Source organism: Erinaceus europaeus, chromosome 12 (genome assembly GCF_950295315.1).
Source record: "Erinaceus europaeus chromosome 12, mEriEur2.1, whole genome shotgun sequence".
NCBI classification, from domain to species: Eukaryota; Metazoa; Chordata; class Mammalia; order Eulipotyphla; family Erinaceidae; genus Erinaceus; species Erinaceus europaeus.
Genome location: NC_080173.1, coordinates 38,609,913 through 38,626,956, shown reverse-complemented (window position 1 = coordinate 38,626,956; position 17,044 = coordinate 38,609,913). Strand labels below are relative to the sequence as shown.

The window sequence follows — 17,044 nt, the reverse complement described above, 5'->3', positions numbered from 1 at the left end:
CCTCTCCAGATTTTCTCCTTTCTTCCACTGGGCTTACTGGCTGCCTCTGTATACTGCGGTGAGCTGCCAGCCTGCCATCTCCCCTGTGAGGCCCCACCTACCTCTTGAGACTCAGCAGGCCCAGACACTGACAGCCAGCATCACATCCAATGCCAATGAATAACCTAACGCTTTGCCATTAGCTTCCACTCTGCAATGAGTTCAATAAGTCAGCGTCCCATCTATTAGATTTTCAGGTTTGCAGTGCTTTTTTGCTGCTAAGGGGCTGTAGCCTTGATAAATACTCATCAACTTTTGTTGAAGTATGAATGACACTAAAGATGTACATTATGTTTCAATGTACAGTGTCCAAAACTATCATCTTTTATTTTACCAGACCACTGCTTAGCTGTGTACCAGCTGGGGATTGACCCTAGGACCTCAGAGTCTCAGACATGAAAATCTATTCCATAACCACTATGCTATCTCCCCAATTCTAAATTCTCAATATTAAATATACTCAAGCATATTACCACCACCCTCTTTTCCTTTCTTTTTTTGACCAGAGCACTGGTGGTGCCAGGAACTGAACCTGAGATATTAGGGCCTCAGACACAAAAATCTTTTGCATAACCACTATGCTCTTTCCCTGGCTCCTACTAGTAATTTTTTATTTTTAATTCCTGATACCTCACCACTGCCTTTTAATATGATTAGTTCAGCAAGACATCATGTTGCCATCAAATACAAAATATTTCTCTTATCTTCCCCCTTTTCTCTTTCTCCTGTCATACTAGCCACACTGCCACATCCTATTTTCTGTATTATCTTTACCTGCCTTGCTGCCCACCCCCATTCACCCCCCATTCAGTAGCCATTTTTGTTTGTTTTTTAGAAATGCAAATTTATCTTTTTGTCTAAAAACTTTGGATCAGGGCTGGAGACTTACCAGGTAGGGTAAGTTCGTTGCTGTGTGTTTTGCCCCAGGATCACATGGGAGTCCCAGGGCACCAAGAAAGCTCAGTGCTTGTGATTCCCCTTCCCCCCCCATCTCTTTCTATGAATGAGAAGTCACACATGGAAAATATGCTCTTGTGCAAAGAAAAAAAAATCTGAATGATTTCCCACTGTGTTTATAAATCAAATCAAAGCATTTTCCCATAGCCTATAAGACCCTACATTAGCTACCTATTTTTCAGTAATCTGCTGGCACACAATCTTCCATTCACAGATCTTCACAAATATTTTTTTCCTTTTCTTTTCTGAAGAACTGTTCTCTTTAGCCTTTAGGGCCTTTGCTCACTCACTACCCTCTGTTGTGGGCCATTCGCATCCACAGTTTCTTACTTGGTTGTCTCTTTGTCCTCTGTCCTGCCTGAATTTAACTGCCACTTCCTGGGAACACTATTTTCATTCTGGGAGATCTCTAATTACTACTTTCCATTGATTTCTTTTTTTCCTAGTTCATACCAATATTTGTGACTAAGATTTTCTCACAATGTCACTCCAGCCTGCAGGAAGAAAGATGAGGGACAAGCAGCGTTCTTATAAAATATGTAAAAATTGCGCACATCCCTGATATCTGTTTTCGTTGACCTAAATTTTGCCGTATATAGTTGCAAGTGAGGTTTACCTCCCTGTCCCCACTGTGGATCTGATGTCTGGTGCAGATTAGGAATTCAGTAAATATTTGATAAATGAGTGAATGAATAGCTTCCTTTTGTGTATTGGGATGTACAGTCATGTCTACTTTGGTCTGGTAACATACATCTGTTTTTGTTACATTTTATTCTTATTATCTCTTGTTTTCTCTTTTCAGTTGAGCATCATGAAAGATGAGCCAGAAGAAGCTGAGCTGATTTTGCATGATGCTCTTCATCTTGCCTATCAGAGTGATAACAAGAAGGCCATCATTTATACTTATGATTTGGTAACTTTCTTAACCATTTTGAGCTACTTAATGAAGACAGATTCATGAGAAGGGTTGTTAGCTTTCCTGAGTTATATTCCTGACGTTCAGATTGTTTTAAAGCTCTTTATTTTTACCAAGTTTTCTTCTGGTTTCAATTTTTTTACCCTTGAGGTAACTTATAAGTCTCCATCATAGACCAAAAAGAAACAGGTATAATTGTTAGCATTTGTTTCTTTAATGAATTGATATAAAGTTTGTCATCAATAGTTACATGAAAATTTACTCTTACTGCCATTGCTGCCTTTTGTTCCTAGAAGATGACATACTTTTTTCTATGAACTTTCATTCATATGTATATATATATATATATATAGTAAAAGGGAAGCTATAAATGAAAGGTTTTGAAATAAGTAGGAAGTGTTCTAAAATGAAAAAAAAATTGTAATTTTGCTTTCAGATGGCCAACTTAGCATTTATACGAGGCCAGCTTGAAAATGTAAGTAATGTAAATCACTTTTTTAAAAAAAAAAATTATTTTTTGGATCAAGACTGCCAGAAATTGAAAAGGGGGTGATAGAGAAAGACAGGGAGACCCCTGCAGCACTGTGTCACCATTCACAAAGCTTTCCCCATGCAGGTAGGGACCTTAGGCTTGAACCCCATTCCTTGCACATTGTAGCATGTGTGCTCAACTAGGTGCACCACTACCCAGCCCCAGTAACTCACTTTGTAATATCTTTGAGTTTATGAAGGACTAACCTCAGCCAAAGTGTATCAGTTAAGGGTACAGGCTAAACTTCTATAATAAGATCCTCATATAATAACTCAAAAATCAAAGAAGTTCAGAGGTAGCCAAACACTTAAAATTGGGAAAGATACTTTTGCTCTGTGAAGTAGTCCAGAAGCCCGAGTTCCTTCTAAGATGTAATCTTTATTTACATAGGTGAGCTGACTCATTTCCAGTCTTCAGGAAGGAAGGAAGAGAGGAATGGGGCCAAGAATCTTTTTTATAAAATACGATTTCAAAATTCACATCTATTCTGCCAGCATCTCTTGGCTACAACACCATCATATGACTACATCTAGGTGAAAATGAGGTGAACCTATTAAAAATTGAGGAGATTCTATAGCTAGAAAGATAGAGACCATTAGAAAAGTTTTCAGCTTCTGCCATAGGGGGTTTGGATAAGTTATTTTACGAAGTTTGTTTCTACTCATCACAGAAAGTGTTTAAGAGAATATGGTGCATTGGAATTTTTAGTGAGTTTTCCCATAATAAACCTAGTTTTCTCTATATGTGGTTGTGTATGTTGTGTTTTACAAGGAATTACATCAGATTAATACTTAGAATCTAGGGTCATATAGATAATAGTGGGGCCTAAGTAAAAGAGAAATCTTTTCCTTATACTTTTAGGCGGAAAAACTTTTTAAAGCAACAATGAGTTACCTGCTTGGAGGGGGCATGCAGCAGGTAAGGAATAGCATCTAGAGGGGGACCAAGTGATGGCACACCTTGTTAAGCACATTACAGTGTGCAAGGACCTGAGTTCAAGCCCCTGGTCCCCACCTACAGGGGGAAAGCATCACAAGTAGTGAAGAAGGACTGCAAGTATGTGTGTCTTCCCTCTCTATTTTCCCCTCCCCTCTCAGTTTTTCTCTGTCTCTATCCAATAATAAATAAATATTTAAAAAAAAGAAGGAATGACATCTATAATTGTTCCCTAACTGAAGTAGGTTTTTAATTTTTTTTATATTTATTTTCCCTTTTGTGCCTTTGTTGTAGTAGTAATTGTTGTTGTTATTGATGTCATCATTGTTAGATAGGACAGAGAGAAATGGAGAGAGGAGGGGAAGAGAAAGATAGACATCTGCAGACCTGCTTCATTGCTTGTGAAGCAACTCCCCTGCAGGTGGGGAGCTGGGGGCTCAAACTGGGATCCTTACGCTGGTCCTTGTGCTTTGTGCCATGTGCACTTAACCTGCTGTGCTACCACCGCCTGACTCCCCTGAAGTAGTTTTTTTTTTTTTTTTTTTAAATTTTTTTTTTAATATTTATTTTATTTATTTATTCTCTTTTGTTGCCCTTGTTGTTTTTTATTGTTGTAGTTATTATTGTTGTTGTCGTTGTTGGATAGGACAGAGAGAAATGGAGAGAGGAGGGGAAGACAGAGAGGAGGAGAGAAAGAGAGACACCTGCAGACCTGCTTCACCGCCTGTGAAGCGACTCTCCTGCAGGTGGGGAGCCGGGGTTCGAACCAGGATCCTTATGCCGGTCCTTGTGCTTTGCGCCACCTGCGCTTAACCCTCTGTGCTACAGCCCGACTCCCTCCCCTGAAGTAGTTTTAAGAAGTCTTGCTTCTGCTGGGTGGTGGCACACTTAGTGTGTAAGGACCTGGTTCCCACCATCCGCGGAAAGTGCTGTGTCTTTGTCTTTCTCCCTGTCTTCCTTTCCTCTCTCAATTTCTCTATCCCCCTTCCCCTAAAAAAAAAATCTTGCTGAAAATTTTACTCAACTCCCAATATGTGCTTTGCCAAAATAAGTAAATAAATAAATAAACAAAAAACACAAAAATTGTTTCCCTTTACGACCTGAATTAAAAAATTGCCTTTTATAGGGTCTGGGGGTAGCGCAGTGGGTTAAGTGCACATGGCATGAAGCACAAGAACCAGCGTAAGGATCCCAGTTTGAGCCTCTGGCTCCCTACCTGCAGGGGGGTTGCTTCACAAGTGGTGAAGCTGGTCTGCAGGTGTCTTTCTCTCCCCCTCTCTGTCTTCCTCTTCTCTCTTGATTTCTCTCTGTCCGATCCAACAACAACAAGGGCAACAAAATGGGAAAAAATGGCCTCCAGGAGCAGTGGAATCATAGTGCAGGCACCAAGCCCCAGCGATAACCCTGGAGGCAAAAAATTGCCTTTTGTTTGTGATAAATCATGGTAGCTAAGGAATTTATTCTTGCCTAATTCCTTCCAAAGGTATAGAGGATGATCTGAAATATTCCATGAGAAATAATCAGTTGTCATGAATTTCCTTCATTATTTTTGCCCAACAGGAAGACAATGCAATAATTGAAATCTCTCTAAAGCTGGCCAGCATCTATGCTGCTCAGAATAGGTAAGTATGGTGAGAGTCTAGGTATACCCACAGCCAGGAAATGGTGCGAACACACATTGACCCTGGGATGTTATGTAATCTTCACTTACCTACTTATCACCTGGGTTTCCAAAACACTTGGTCCCACACTCAAAAAGTGTCCCACCTCTAGTTTTTGAAATCATCCAACTTTTCCAATTTTAGCCTCTTTTCCCTTAGATTGCTGAATGGGGCATGGAGTCCTCACACCTCTGGTTGCTCCATGACAAAATTAATCTAGTTTTCTTTTCCTACTTGAACTGGGACAGGATATTATAATTAGAACTTTAGTTTAACTCTTCCTAGAAAAGGAGAAAATAGTGTGAAGCTGTTAGGAATAATGAAGAAATCATCTTGCTGATATCATTGTCAGCAGACCAGGAAGTTAGGTATAAAGTCAAATGGTCAGGGGGTTACTATAGGAGTGTCTCTGTGGTTAGCTTAGTGGGCGGTGCTTCTTAAAGCAAGTAGAAATGACCAGGTACTTAGGTTGGGGGGGGGGAACATGTAGGCAGAGATAGAGATCTTTGAATAAGAACAGGAAATTAGAACTAATTTTAAGCCCACATCCTTACATAGAAACTGTCTGCAGCTATACAGGAAAGCTTCTGCAGCTATACAGGAAAGCTTTAGAAACAATTCAGATGTGGGCCAAAGGTTAGGAACACTAAGGAGTAGGTGCTCTTGGTGCCTCAGTCTCTATAGATGGAGTTTAGAGAAGAAACAGCATGTAAGCAAAGATCTCTGTGAATTTGAAAATGAGTTTAAAACTAGCTTTTCCTAGATATTAGGGGCCAGAGGTCCTAAGTAACAATAAATGGATGACATTAAAATAAAGGGGGGAGGGGATGTGGTGGTTCGCCTAGATGAGTGCACATGTTACCATGTGCAAGGATCTGGGTTTAAGCCCCCGGTACCCACCTGCATTGGGAAAGCTTTGTGAGTGGTAAAGCAGTGTTGCAGATGTCTCTTTGTCTCTCTCCCTGTCACCCCTACCCTCTCAATTTCTGACTGTTTATATCCAATAAATAAAGATAATAAAAAAAGAAGGCAGATTTCTACCTTTTAGAGACTTGAAAATTCCCTCTTCTAGATTTGAGAGATAACTCAGTGGTAGAATATGGGACCTGTAAGTCTGAGACCCCAGGTTCAATTCCTGGCACTGCATATACCAGAAATGAGAAGGGTTCTGATCTTATGAAAGAAAATAAACTTTAAAAAAAAATGTCTTTTTCTGGGGGAAGTCGGGTGGTAGCGCAGCAGGTTAAGTGAACGTGGCACAAAGCCCAAGGACCGACATAAGGATCCAGGTTCGAGTCCCCAGATCCCCACCTGCAGGGGAATCGCTTCACAACTGGTGAAGTAGGTCTGCAATTGTCTATCTTTCTCTCCTCCTCTCTGTATTCCCCATCTCTCTCAATTTCTCTCTGTCCTATCCAATAACAACAATAATAACTACAACAGTAAAACAACAAGGGCAACAAAAGGGAATAAATATTAAAAAAAAAATTTTTTTTAATGTCTTCTTCCCCATTTTGTACTTCCTTTTTGATAATGCTGAAACCCAGATTAGGAAACTGGGGATAAAGAGTTTGTCAAAAATACATAGCAAATTGCTAATCTTTGTTTACAGGCATGAATTTGCTCTTGCTGGGTATGAATTCTGCATTTCAACTCTAGAGGAAAAAATTGAAAGAGAAAAGGAATTAACAGAAGACATTTTGACAGGTAGGGAAACCTGACTTTCCTGGATGTTGTCTATTGTCATGAAATGTCTGACTTAGAAATTAAGTGGCTTTTTTTAAGGTCTCAGCAGAGGTTTGGAAGAAGATATTTAAATGACCACTTTCTTGAGAATGTGTTCCTGCTTTATGTGTTCAGTCTTAATTATATTTCACATAGAAAATTGAGGAGCAGAAAAGGAAGGCTTTATAATACCTCAGTTCAGCAGCTAGTAAAGATGCTAGTTGATTACTTTTGGTCTCAAGGCTACACCAAGCTGAGAAAGACAAAGAAAAGCTCCTATTTCACACATTCTTCCTCATTCTGAGGGGAATAACATAAAAAATTACGCTAGGGACAGAATAGGACAGAGAGGAAGCTCTCTGGCCCATGAACATTTGGGTATCTTCTTTTTTATTTTTATTTATTACTATTTTTTTTATTTAAGAAAGGATTAATTAACAAAACCATAGGGTAGGAGGGGTACAATTCCCACCACCCAGTCTCCATATCCCACCCCCTCCCCTAATAGCTTTCCCATTCTCTATCCCTCTGGGAGCATGGACCCAGGGTCATTGTGGATTGCAGAAGGTAGAAGGTCTGGCTTCTGTAATTGCTTTCCCTTTATTTTTTTAATATTGATTTCTTTATACCCTTTTGTTGCCCTTGTTTTATTATTGTTGTTGATGTCGCTGTTGTTGGATAGGACAGAGAAGGGGAAGACGGGGGTGGGGGGAGAGAAAGACAGACACCTGCAGACCTGCTTTACTGCCTGTAAAGCGACTCCCCTGCAGGTGGGGAGCCGGGGGCTCAAACCGGGATCCTTATGCGGGTCCTTGTGCTTTGCGTCACCTGCGCTTAACCTGCTATGCTGCTGATGGACTCCCCCTTTCTGTCTTTCTTTCTTCCTCCAGTTCTTTCCTCCCTTCCTTCCTCCCTCCCTCCCTCCCTCTTTCCTTTTCTTTCCCTTTCCCTTTCCCTTTCCTTCCTTCCTTCCTTCCTTCCCTGTATCCTTGAGCATTGTAACATATGCACTCAGCCAGGCACACTGCTACTTGGTCCTCTCATTCGGTAACTCTTACTTCACATTATTTAGCCAAGAACTAGGGAGAAGCTTTAGAGTAGTCAGCTCTCTATTCCCAAAATAATGCTTAAAGCTATGAAAAAGCTGTTTGTACTCAGTATGTCTCTTGAGCATTACCAGTTTTACTTCATCACTCTGCTGAAGCCTTTATGTTTATTTTTATTTTTTTAATTAAAGATGCATTTATTTACTTAGAACCAGAGTATTACTTGGGCACATGTAATGCCAGGGATCAAACAGAGGACCTTATGCTTGCAAGTCCAATGGTCTAGCCATCGTATCACCTCCCAGGCTGAGGTAATTCATTGCCACCAGCGTTATTGCCTGCACGATGATTCTACCATTCTCAGTGACCATTTTATCCTCTTCTCCTCTTTTCTTTCTTTTTCTTACTATCTGCATTTAACCCAGTGCACTACCACCAGGCTCCCCTTCCTTTTTCTTTTTGTTTTTTAATTTTTTATTATCTACTTATTTATTGGATAGAGACAGCCAGAAATCGAGAAGGAATGGGAAGATAGGGTGAGAGAGAGACACCTGCAGCCCTGCTTCACCACTTGTGAAGCTTTCACCATGCAGGTGGGGACCTGGAGCTTGAACCTGGGTCCTTACACATTGTAATGTGTGCGCTCACCCAGGTGCACCACCACCCAGCCTCCCCTTTCTTTTTCTTATAGAAACACTGCTCAGCCACTTAGGAAACTTCTCTCCTGCAGGTGGGGAGCAGGGGCTTGAGTTCCCGATTCTTGCATATGATAATGGGCTCACTCTATGGGTGTGCCATGACCCATCCCCTCTCTCTCTTTAGACTTATTTAATTAATAATGAGAAAGAGGAGGAGGATAGAGAACTAGAGCATCACACTGGCACATGTAATGCCAGGGATCAAACTCAAGACCTCATGCTTATGGGCCTCATGCTTTATCCATCCAGGCTGCCACAATGTTTCTGTTCTTACTGTTCTTGTACATTGTATACTCATTACCATTTCCAGTCTTTTTTTTTTTTTTTTTTTTACTTCTGTTTACCTATGTTGTTCTTCCAGGGAGACCTACCTGAACTAAATCATCTCTTCCTACCATAGGGTCCTCTAACCCTTTACTTTTTCTTCATCACAATTGCAAGTTGAGATGTATGTGTATGTTTGTTGCATACTTTGTGTTACCACTACACGTATATTTTTGTGCAAGTCTTTTTAATTACTTGGCATTCTTATCAAACAGGAATGGAAACTTCATTTGCTTTGTTTAACTGCTAAATCTTGTATTTGTAGAGCAGTGCCTGGTATTCATTGGAGGCACTGAATAATTGTTAAATGAGAATACAAAAGGCTTGGCTAACAAAGACAAGTAAATAAACAAGTGCAGGGTGAAAAGTGCTTTGAGAAAATTTACAAAATGAGTGGTGGTAAATAGCATAATAGCTATGCAAAGAGACTCTCATGCCTGAGGCTCCAGAGTCCCAGGTTTAATCCCACCACACCACCATAAGCCAGAATTGAGCAGTGCTCTGGTTTAAAAAAAAAAAAAAAAAGACAGGGATAGATAGCATAATGGTTATGCAAACAGACTCTCATGCCTGAGACTTTGTAGTCCCAGGTTCAGTTCCCTGCACCACCATAAGCCAGAGCTGAGCAGTGCTCTGGTTAAAAAAAAAAAAAAAAAAAAAAAAAAAAAATATATATATATATATATATATATATATATATATATACTATATATATACACACACACACACACACACCAAACAATGTGAAATGCCCAATAGGTCACTTTTGAACTATACACACCTTTATTATCTTTCATGTTTTTTTAAAAGATTTCCTTATTGGGGTTGGGTACTTGGATCAGCTCATACAGTACATTCTGCAATGGCCCACGTCCAGGCCCTGAGTCCCCACTGCAGTGAGGATGCTTCATAGTGCAACACTGCTGCAGACATCTCTCTCCTCGTTCCCACCATACCTCTGTTTCTACCCAAATAATAAAATAAAAAAATTAAAAATATTTCCTTATTAATGAGAATGATGGAGGGGAGAGAGAATCAGAGCATTGCTGTGGCACATGTGATGCTGGGGTCAAACTCAGGATCTGATGCTTTATCCACTGCACCACCTCCCAGACCTTATGTTGTCTTATGTGTATTTTGTTTTCTCTGTTTCACTTTCCATCAAAAATAAAGAAAAAATAAGAAAGAGGCAAATGGCCACTGGGAATCATGCTGGAGTTGTACAGGCATTGAGCCCTAGTGAAGAGGAGGGCTAGGAGGAAGAAGGAGAAGAGGGGGAAGAAGACAGAGAAGAAAGAAAAAGTTTTATATAAGATCTGCAAACTTGACAGTAAAATGTATTTTCTAAGAAGAGGGCAAACTTTCTTCCTTTCCCTCTTCCTTCCTTCCTTCCTTCCTTCCTTCCTTCCTTCCTTCCTTCCAGCTCAGCTCAGCTCAGCTCAGCTCAGCTCAGCTCAGCTCAGCTCAGCTCAGCTCAGCTCTGGTTCATGGCAGTGCAGGGGACTGACCTGGGATGTTGGAGCCTCATGATTGAGTCTCTTTACAAAACTATTATGCTATCTACTTCCAATGTGAAACTTTTGTTTTTGTCTCTGTTTCTATCACATCCTATAATAAAGGAACTTCTTTTTTTTAATTTCTTTATTAGGGAATTAATGTTTTACATTCAACAGTAAGTACAATAGTTTGTACATGCATAACATTTCCCAGTTTTCCATATATTAATACAACCCCCACTAAGTCCTCTGTCATCCTTCTTGGATCTGTATTCTCCCCACCCACCCACCCCAGAGTCTTTTATGCCAACTTCAGATCAGGTACTACTTGTGTTTTCTTTCCTGATTTTGTTCTTCAACTTCTGCCTGAGAGTGAGATCATCCCATATTCATCCTTCTGTTTCTGACTTATTTCACTTAACATGAACTTTTCAAGGTCCATCCAAGAGCAGCTGAAAATGGTGAAATCACCATTTTTTATAGCTGAGTAGTATTCCATTGTATATATATATGACAACTTGCTCAGCCACTCATCTGTTGTTGGACACCTGGGTTGCCTCCAGGTTTTGGCTATTACAAATTGTGCTGCCAAGAACATATATGTACACAGATCTTTTTGGATGGATGTGTTGGGTTCCTTAGGATATATCCCCAGGAGAGGAATTGCAGGATCATAGAGTAGTTCCATATCTAGCTTTTTGAGAGTTCTCCAGACTATTCTCCACAGAGGCTGGACCAATTTACATTCCCACCAGCAGTGTATGAGGGTTCCTTTGACCGCACACCCTCTCCAGTATTTGCTGCTGTTGCCTTTTCTGATGTATGACATTCTCACAGGAGTGAAGTGGTATCTCATTGTTGTCTTTATTTGCATTTCTCTGACAATCAGAGACTTGGAGCATTTTTTCATGTGTTTCTTGGCCTTTTGGATCTCTTCTGTGGTGAATATTCTGTCCATGTCCTCCCCCATTTTTGGATGGGGTTATTTTTTGTCTTATTATTGAGATTTGCAAGTTCTTTATACATTCTGGTTATTAGCCTCTTGTTTGATGTATGGCATGTAAAGATCTACTCCCATTCTGTGAGGGGTCTCTTGGTTTGGGTAGTGGTTTCTTTAGCTGTGCAGAAGCTTTTTAATTTGATGTAGTCCCATAGGTTTATGCTTGTCTTAGTCTTCTTTGTAATTGGATTGGTTTCATTGAAGATGTCTTTAAAATGTATGCGGAAAAGAGTTCTGCCAATATTTTCCTCTAAGTATCTGATAGTTTCTGGTCTAACATCCAAGTCCTTGATCCACTTGGAATTTACTTTTATATTTGGTGAAATATAGTGGTTCAGTTTCATTCTTCTGCATGTTTCAACCCACTGTTTCCAATACCATTTGTTGAAGAGACTCTGCTTTCCCCATTTAATAGTCTGGGCACCTTTGTCAAAGATTAGATGTCCATAGGTGTGGGGGCTTACTTCCAGGCTCTCAGTTCTATTCCACTGGTCAGTGTGTCTGTTCATGTTCCAGTACCAAGCAGTTTTGATGACAATGGCCCTATAATACATTTTGAGATAAGGGAGTGTGATGCCTCCAGTTCTGTTCTTTTTTCTCGATTGTTTTGGCAATTCTAGGTCTTTCCTGGTTCCAGATAAACATTTATAGCATTTGTTCTATTCTCCTAAAAAATGTGCTTGGGATCTTGATGGGGATAGCATTAAATTTGTAGATGGCTCTGGGTAGTATATTCATTTTGATGATGTTAATTCTTCCAACCCATGAACACAGAATATCTTTCCACTTCATTGTGTCTTTTTCAATTTCCTTGAGTAGTGACTCATAATTTTGAGTATATAAGTCTTTCACTTCTTTGGTTAGGTTTATTCCTAGATATTTTATTGTTTTTGTTGCTATAGTAAAAGGAATTGATTTCTGGATTTCAATTTCTTCTAGTTTAGTTTTTGCATAGAGGAATGCCACTGACTTTTGAATGTTAATTTTATAGCCTGACACCTTACTGTATTGCCTGATGATTTCTAAAAGCTTCTTGCTAGATTCCTTAGGTTTTTCTATGTATACTACCATGTCATCTGCAAATAGAGAGAGTTTGACTTCTTCTCTTCCAATCTCTATGCCTTTAATTCCTTGCTCCTGCCTGATTGCTATGGCAAGAACTTCTAACACTATGTTGAATAGTAATGGTGATAGTGGGCAGCCCTGTCTAGTACCTGATCTGAGTGCAAATGCTTCCAGTTTTTCCCCACTGAGTATGATGTTGGCTATAGGTTTGCTATATATAGACTCCACTATCTTGAGGAATTTCCCATCTATTCCCATTTTTTTTAGTGTGTTGATCATAAAGGGATGTTGTATTTTGTCAAAGGCTTTCTCTGCATCTATTGATATGACCATGTGGTTTTTGGTCTTGCTTTTGTTGATGTGGTGGATCACGTTGATTGATTTACGCATATTAAACCAATCTAGCATGCTTGGGGTAAACCCCACTTGGTCATGATGAACAATTCTTTGAATATACTGCTGTATCTGGTTGGATAGAATTTTGTTCAATATTTTAGCATCTATATTCATCAGAGATATTGGTCTATAGTTTTCTTTTTTGGTTGTGTCCCTGTCTGCTTTTGGTATCAGAGTGATGTTGGCTTCATAGAAGCTGGAAGGGAGTATTCCAGTGTCTTCAGTCTTCTGGAAGACTTTTAAAAGTAGAGGTAATAGTTCTTCTTTGAATGTTTTGTAGAATTCATTTGTAAAACCATCTGGTCCAGGACTTTTATTTTTGGGAAGATTTTTGATAACTGTTTCAATTTCATTAGCTGTGATGGGCTACTTCCTCTTTACTTAATGTTGGAAGTTGGTAGGTATCTAGGAAATTGTCCATTTATTCCAGGTTCTCTAGCTTGGTGGCATATAGTTGTTCATAGAAGCCTTGCATGATATGTTGAATTTCTGCGGTGTCTGTTGTGATATCTCCTCTTTCATTTAGTATCCGATTTATTTGGGTCTTCTCCCTTTTTTGTTTTGTGAGTCTGGCTGTAGGTTTGTTGATTTTGTTCATTCCTCCGAAGAACCAACATTTACTTTCGTTGATCTTTTGTGTGGTTTTCTTATTTTCAATGTTATTTATTTCTGCCCTGACTTTAGTGATTTCTGTCCTTCTGGTTGCTTTAGGGTTCCTGTGTTCTTCTTCTTCCAGGTCTTTAAGATGTGCAATCAAGATGTTTATTTGTGCTTTTTCTTGTTTCCTAATGTGTGCTTGTATGGCTATGAACTTCCCTCTCAGCACTGCCTTAGCTGTGTCCCAAATATTTGGATAGCTTGTGTCTTCATTTTCATTGAAGTCTCGAAACATTTTGATTTCTTCCTTGATTTCCTCTTTGACCCAGAAGTTGTTAAGGAGTGTACTATTGAGCTTCCACATTTTGGCATTATTACTAATCTTTTGTTGGTTGTTAAGTGTTTCCACTGTGGTCTGACAAGATGCTTAGGATGATTTCAATGCTATTGAGTTTGCTGATGCTGTCTTTGTGGCCTAACATATGGTCTATCCTTGAGAATGACCCATGTGGATTTGAGTAAAATGTGTATTCCAGTTTCTTGGGATGAATGACTCTGCAAATGTCCAATAGTTCTAGTTTATCTATCTCTTCATTTAGCTCCCTTATGTCTTTATTTTCTGCCTGGATGATCTTTCAAGTTGAGAGAGTGGGGTGTTGAAGTCCCCTACTATGACTGTGTTGCTGTTAATAAATTGCTGTAGCTCTCTCAGTAGACGTTTGATGTATTTAGATGGCTTCTCATTGGGTGCATAGATGTTAATAATTGTTAAGTCCTCTTGATTGACTGATCCTCTGAGCATTAAGTAGTGTCCATTCCTATCTTTTTAAATTTTACCTATTTTTAAAGTCTATCGTGTCTGATATGAGAATAGCTATTCCTGCCCTTTTTTGTGGGCCATTGGCCTTTATGATAGTTTTCCATCCTTTCACTTTGAGTCTGTGTTTGTCTTGTTGAGTTAGGTGGGTTTCCTGTAGACAGCATATTGTTGGGTTGTGTTTTCTGATCCATCTTCTTACTCTGTGTCTTTTAATAGGTGAATTCAGGCCATTGGCATTTATTGATATCAAAGATTGAAGATATTTTAACGCCATTCTTGTAGAGTTTGAGAGTGTTCTGATATATGGCCTACTTATGGTGGTCTGACAATTTATAGGAGACCTTTCAGAACTTCTTTCAGGGCAGGCTTGGTGATAGGTGATTCCCTCAACTGTTGCTTGTCTGAGAAGGTTTTGATACCTCCATCTAGTCTGAATGACAGTCTAGCAGGACACAGTATTCTTGGTTGAAAGCCTTTCTCATTGAGCACTTGATAGATGTCTTGCCATTCTCTTCTGGCCTGGAGTGTTTGTATGGAGAAGTCTGCTGCTAATCTTATGGGTTTTCCTCTGTAGGTGACTCTTTGTTTTTCTCTTGCAGCCTTCAGGATGCTTTATCTTTATTCCTATCCATTTTAAATATGATGTGTTGTCCAGGAGGTGGCGCAGTAGATAAGGATTTGGGCTCTCAAGCATGAGGTCCTAAATTCAATCCCCGGCAACACATGTACCGGAGTGATGCCTGGTTCTTTCTCTCTCTCCTATCATTTCTCATGAATAAATAAATAAAATATTTTTTAAAAAATTTAAAAAAATATGATTGTGTCTTGCTGTCTTTAATCTGGGTTAATTCTGTTTGGTACCCACTGGGCTTCTTGAATCTTTATGTCTTTGATGTTGTCTAGACTAGAGAAGTTTTCAGTTATTATGGCCTGGAGAATGCTTTCTTCCTCTCCCTCTCCTTCTTCCTTTGGTATGCCAATAATGCATATATTGTTTATTTTGAAGTCATCCCATAGGACTCTGTTGTTGTTTTCAGTATCTCTTAATCTCTTTTTGAGATCTCTTCTTTTTTAGTTGTCTCTAATTCATCCTAGATGTTGCTAATTTTGTCTTCAGCCTCATTGATCCTATTCTCTCTCCCCTCTACTGTTTTCTGGAGTTCATCTATTTTGTTACCCTGTTCTGATACTGTTTTAGCTTGTTCAGCTAGTTGTGTTCTTAGTTCAGCTATTTCAGCTTTCAGCTCTCTAATAACCTGAGATAATGTCTTTTCTTCCAGAGGAAATTATTTTCTAAAAGTGTTAAAGGAATTAAGTATTCTAGGGTTACAGTGTTCTTCATTAAGTATTTTGTAAATGTTCACTAACCCTTTTTAGTATATGGATTAGCACCTCTGGATTAGGTTTGTCATTGGCAATTTATGAAGACTTACCCTGATGATTATTTCATATTCCCTTTGTTTTTGTTGGAGTTCATTTTTTTAAACTGGTGAATATAAGATAGAATTTTATTGTGGCTTCAATGTTTATCTCTAGTTGCTAGTGATAGAACATCTCTTCATATATTTATTGCTTATTCAGATTTCCTGCTCTGAAAATTGTCTCTTTTATATCCTTTGCTCATATTTGAAGGATTCAAGCCCGGGTCCTTGACTTGGTGCCCTTTGCCTTTTTTTGTTCTTATAATAGTGATCCAGGTTAGATGTGGGTTTGATCAGTTTATTCACTGCAACTTCAGTGTCAGATTACCTGCAGACCTGCTTTACCATCTGTTACGTAACCCCCCTGCAGATGGGGAGCCAGGGGCTCAAACTGGTATCCTTCACGCGGTCCTTGCGCTTTGTGCCATGTGTGCTTAACCTGCTGCGCTACTGCCTGCACATCTTTGGACCCACCCATGTCTGTACACACTTATAAGATATTCCTTTATGGGCCAGGGGAAGACAGCATGATGATTATGCAAAATTATTTTCATGCCTGAGGCTCCAGAGACCCTGGTTCAATCTCCCACATCACCATAAACCAGAACTAAGCAGTGCTGTGGTTTTAAAAAAAATAATAACAAAAAGAAAAAAAAAAACAGACAAACAGATAGATGTTCCTTGAGGTTTGAAGTGAAATTTAATTCAAGTACACCTAGCACATGTAGTTAGATTTTTTTTGTTTCTTGCCAGTTCACATCTCCACTAAAATGTTTCAGTGTTCTTAATGTTTTATAAGAGTTCTTTATGTATTTGAGCAGCTTTGGTTTTGTAGGCTACCTATCTCTTTGTGGCATTGTATTTACACTTTAGCTCTTTTAATATAGATTAGATTTTAAGTTTAATTTTAAATTTAATGTCATGAATGATTTCATATTTTCTCTTTTATTGTTCTAATGTTGACTTACATGTTTTAAGTATACTGTTTCACCTCACTTCGATGTTGTCATAGCATACCCATATCCCTCATCAGTTTATTGACTGCCTCATGGAGCTAGATTTCTGTTGGAGGGAAAGCATACAGTAAACACCAGTAAGCTGCGCTATTTGCAGAGATAAAGAAAATAAAGATGGAATATGGTGAGGCAGTATACTATTTTGTAGAAGGCTCAGGAAAGACCTAATAAAAAACCTGTTACGGGGGTTGGTCAGTAGCGCAGCGGTTAAGCTCATATGGCATGAAGCACAGGGACCTGTGTAAGGATCCCAGTTTGAATTCCTGGCTCCCCACCTGCAGGGGTGTTGCTTCACAGGCAGTGAAGTAGGTCTATCTTTCTCTCCCCCTCTTTGTCTTCCCCTCCCCTCTCCATTTCTGTCTGTCCTATCCAACAATGACATCAATGACAATAATAATA

The 17,044-nt window shown here is 39.3% G+C and overlaps 1 protein-coding gene across 6 annotated transcripts in view; it reads left to right on the top strand.

The window, feature by feature from the left end:
* TTC19 (tetratricopeptide repeat domain 19) overlaps positions 1-17,044 on the top strand; it is a 32,322-nt gene that overhangs the window by 749 nt on the left and 14,529 nt on the right. For 3 of the 6 annotated variants that reach the window (XM_060203158.1, XM_060203160.1, XM_060203156.1), the window contains exons 3-8: positions 1,799-1,909; positions 2,349-2,387; positions 3,306-3,362; positions 3,465-3,500; positions 4,941-5,002; positions 6,654-6,748. In XM_060203158.1, the coding sequence (XP_060059141.1) occupies positions 1,799-1,909; positions 2,349-2,387; positions 3,306-3,362; positions 3,465-3,500; positions 4,941-5,002; positions 6,654-6,748 (400 nt within the window). The remainder of the gene's footprint in view (positions 1-1,798; positions 1,910-2,348; positions 2,388-3,305; positions 3,363-3,464; positions 3,501-4,940; positions 5,003-6,653; positions 6,749-17,044) is intronic. The other 3 variants (XM_060203157.1, XM_007526168.3, XM_060203159.1) reach the window with 3 other exon arrangements.